The sequence below is a fragment of the Pygoscelis adeliae genome, unplaced genomic scaffold (assembly GCF_000699105.1).
Source record: "Pygoscelis adeliae isolate BGI_AS28 unplaced genomic scaffold, ASM69910v1 Scaffold10, whole genome shotgun sequence".
Classification (NCBI taxonomy): Eukaryota; Metazoa; Chordata; class Aves; order Sphenisciformes; family Spheniscidae; genus Pygoscelis; species Pygoscelis adeliae.
In genome coordinates, this window is record NW_008824053.1 from 6670161 (window position 1) to 6673064 (window position 2904).

At 39.3% G+C, this 2904-nt stretch overlaps 1 protein-coding gene across 1 annotated transcript in view; it reads left to right on the forward strand.

Moving 5' to 3' along the window:
• COL24A1 (collagen, type XXIV, alpha 1) overlaps positions 1-2904 on the forward strand; it is a 195088-nt gene that overhangs the window by 54418 nt on the left and 137766 nt on the right. Inside the window, exon 5 of the mRNA XM_009333887.1 lies at positions 3-413. Within this exon, the coding sequence (XP_009332162.1) occupies positions 3-413 (411 nt within the window). The remainder of the gene's footprint in view (positions 1-2; positions 414-2904) is intronic.

Sequence of the window (2904 nt, forward strand, 5' to 3'; positions counted from 1 at the left end):
AGCAGGAAATGAGCAAAAAAAGAAACATCCCTAAAACCCCCACAGGATCATATCCAAATGCTTTAGATAATACCACAGAAGATGCAGGCAGACAAAGTGAGCCTTCTCTGACGTCCCCCGTAAAACAGAGTAAAACTGAAAGCAAGGGAATGGACACAGCAAAACAGCATTTAGATGAACCAAGCAAAAAGCAGCAAATCTTCAACACAACCCTGTACGGTTTGCCTGTTGACCTCCCTCTGGATAATCAGCTCAGTCCAGGAAAGGAAGGTGCATTTGATGCTGATGAGACTTACCACATGGAAAACAGTTATGACATTGGTATTGATAATTATGCTTATGACTATGAAGATCTTGACAAAATGTTTGAAATGGGAAGTGTCAGAGGTCCAAAGGGGGAAACTGGACCTCCTGTAAGTTATCTTTACTACTCTTTTTACTATAATGCAGCAACATACATTTAACAGAGGCTTTGAAAGAAACCTCGCAAAGCATGCCAAAGCTGTGACTGCAACTTCTCCCAGCTGTACAGTACAAATGTTTGTCTGCCTTAAGCATGTCTCTTTCCTGCATGTAATTTTGGTGTAAGTGTTGTATATTTTTATTTACTGGGGGAATACAAAGATGTTCAAGACATTCACATTCTGGTGAAGTGGTAGGCAACCCAGACTTCTTTAAAATTTGAAAGGCAGCCAGATGTTTGTGACTGCTAATTATGGAGACTGCTCACTTAATAAAATTACAGGATAAATTCATACAGTACACAAATGTAGAGACTGATCCATGAAAAGAATAACCAGGCTATTTGGAAGACTGACATAGTTTTCTCAGTTGAGCAATGCTATCAAAATTCATAACTGTAGAAAGAGACCAGCTGCAGAATCTAGACTGGTAAAACCATTTGTAACCCAAGGTTACGAGGTCATGCTAACCTGCATGTAAAATGATTTCTAGAACGGTCATACAAGATTTTGTGGCGTTTTTTCAGTTCACAGGGTAAGCGATCCCTGAAACAATTGCAAATGCACAGTAGTGCTTTTAATAGAAACCTGTTTGTCCTTTCTTATTGTGTGCACAAGGCTCATAAAGTTTTTAATACATAAAAATGGGAGCAATATATATGAAGCTACAGACAAGAAAGAACAGCAGTTCCTGCTTAGCCTGGGAAATATGATAGTTAGTGCTTGTTTGAGTTTTTGGTTAAAATTTTTAAACCATAGCATGGAGTAGATAATTCCACTTGCTCATCTTTTTTTTTTTCCTTTTTTCTTATGTGTGTGCATTTGTGTGGTTATTACTGGAAAGCAATTTGATATCTGTTAAGCAGCTCCTAGTATATATTTGAATGTGCCCATAAATTTATTGCGTGTATTCTTTCAGCACTGAAATATTTTTTTCTTAAGGTAGTCAGCAACTGAAAACCTATTTAAAAGTTCAATTTTTACTCTAAACAGGATCCAGATGCAAAGGGATTGTTACACAATTGAAAAATGTGTTAACAAGTAATTCACATTAGTCCAGGGGTGCTCTTGCTTAATCTCTTCTGAATATGAAGTCAGTCTTTTTTTCTCTTTTTGCCCCTTACGATAGTATTTATGGGACATATCACTAAGTATGTAGATGTCATCAACATGAGGTTAATTTCCATTTTTGGAGCTTAGGATGTTTAGTAAATGCTAATGGAAGCTTGTAATTTTAGCACATAGCTTGTACATTGTGATTTCAGTCAGTTACAGCCCAGAAAGTTAAATCCATTCTTTTTTACGTGGCACAGAAATGGTTGCTGATAATGCTGGTGGTTGTTTGCATTACTAAGAAACTCCAAGCAAATAAATGCTCTGGTTTTGTTCTAGGCACAGACACTATACATACAGTGTCAAAGGTGATAGACATCTTTGAACTCTCCGAATCAGCTATATTACCATTTTCTATGCCTCTCTTACAGACTGGGGATGCAGAAGTTTGTCTCATCTAGGAAGGCAGTTAGAGCAGACCTTGCGTTTTGTATAGTCTGGAGCAATGAATATGGTGCATTTGTGCTGAAGTGTTTTGCTGGGTCAGGATTTAAATAACATGCCCAAGGTCTTAGAGATGGGTGGCAGAGCTGGGAAGTTAATCTAGTCCTCTTTGTGGGCACTAGTTTGGATGAAGGGACCAGCAGCACCCACTGAAACGGAGGCAAAGCTAAAACATTGCGTTGTCAAAGGGAGAAGAGGCCTCTGCACGGCCTTTTCTACACAAGCTTTTGTAAAGAACTGTGCTCCGTGGAGGTTGCGTGGCACAGTACCTGCCACTGTTGTTGGCCTCAGACTTGAAGAGGTGGTCTTGGTTTGCTTTCTCAGTCTAGTACACCCGTGTAGAGAAGAGCAGAGATAATCCAGCTTTTATCTGTGTGGCTCTAACGCTTTAATACATAAGCACCCCCAGAGTCTTATCAGTGGGGAGCCTAAAAAAGCAACACTGAGGAACTTGCAAAGTTCCCTTGCAACAAAAAAATCTTGATGAGGCATGAAACACCCCCTTGCCCCCCTCCTTCTTTCATTATGTTGTGGTTGGTTTGAATCTTCTTTCAAGATTTCAATACAGAAATAATGTTTGTTCTATTGGAGTTGACAGGCAAGAACTAGCTCTTGTGGTTCTTGAACTCCTCAGCTTCGTTTTAGCTTTTAATCATCTACCAGAACTGATTCTTGCCTTGTATAATTAGGCCCCTTGTATTCCATGATCCCATGGCTGTGGAATTCACCCTGCTGTAAAGCAGGGCTCCAGAATTCAGGCCTTTATTTATGGATAGTGTATGGAAAAGGGCACCTATTTCTTCAGAACTTAAGACCCTGATTAAAATTCTAGCAGTTGCAATGACCAAAATCCACTACAAAAATATAAGGTGAGTTTAAAGTGGAA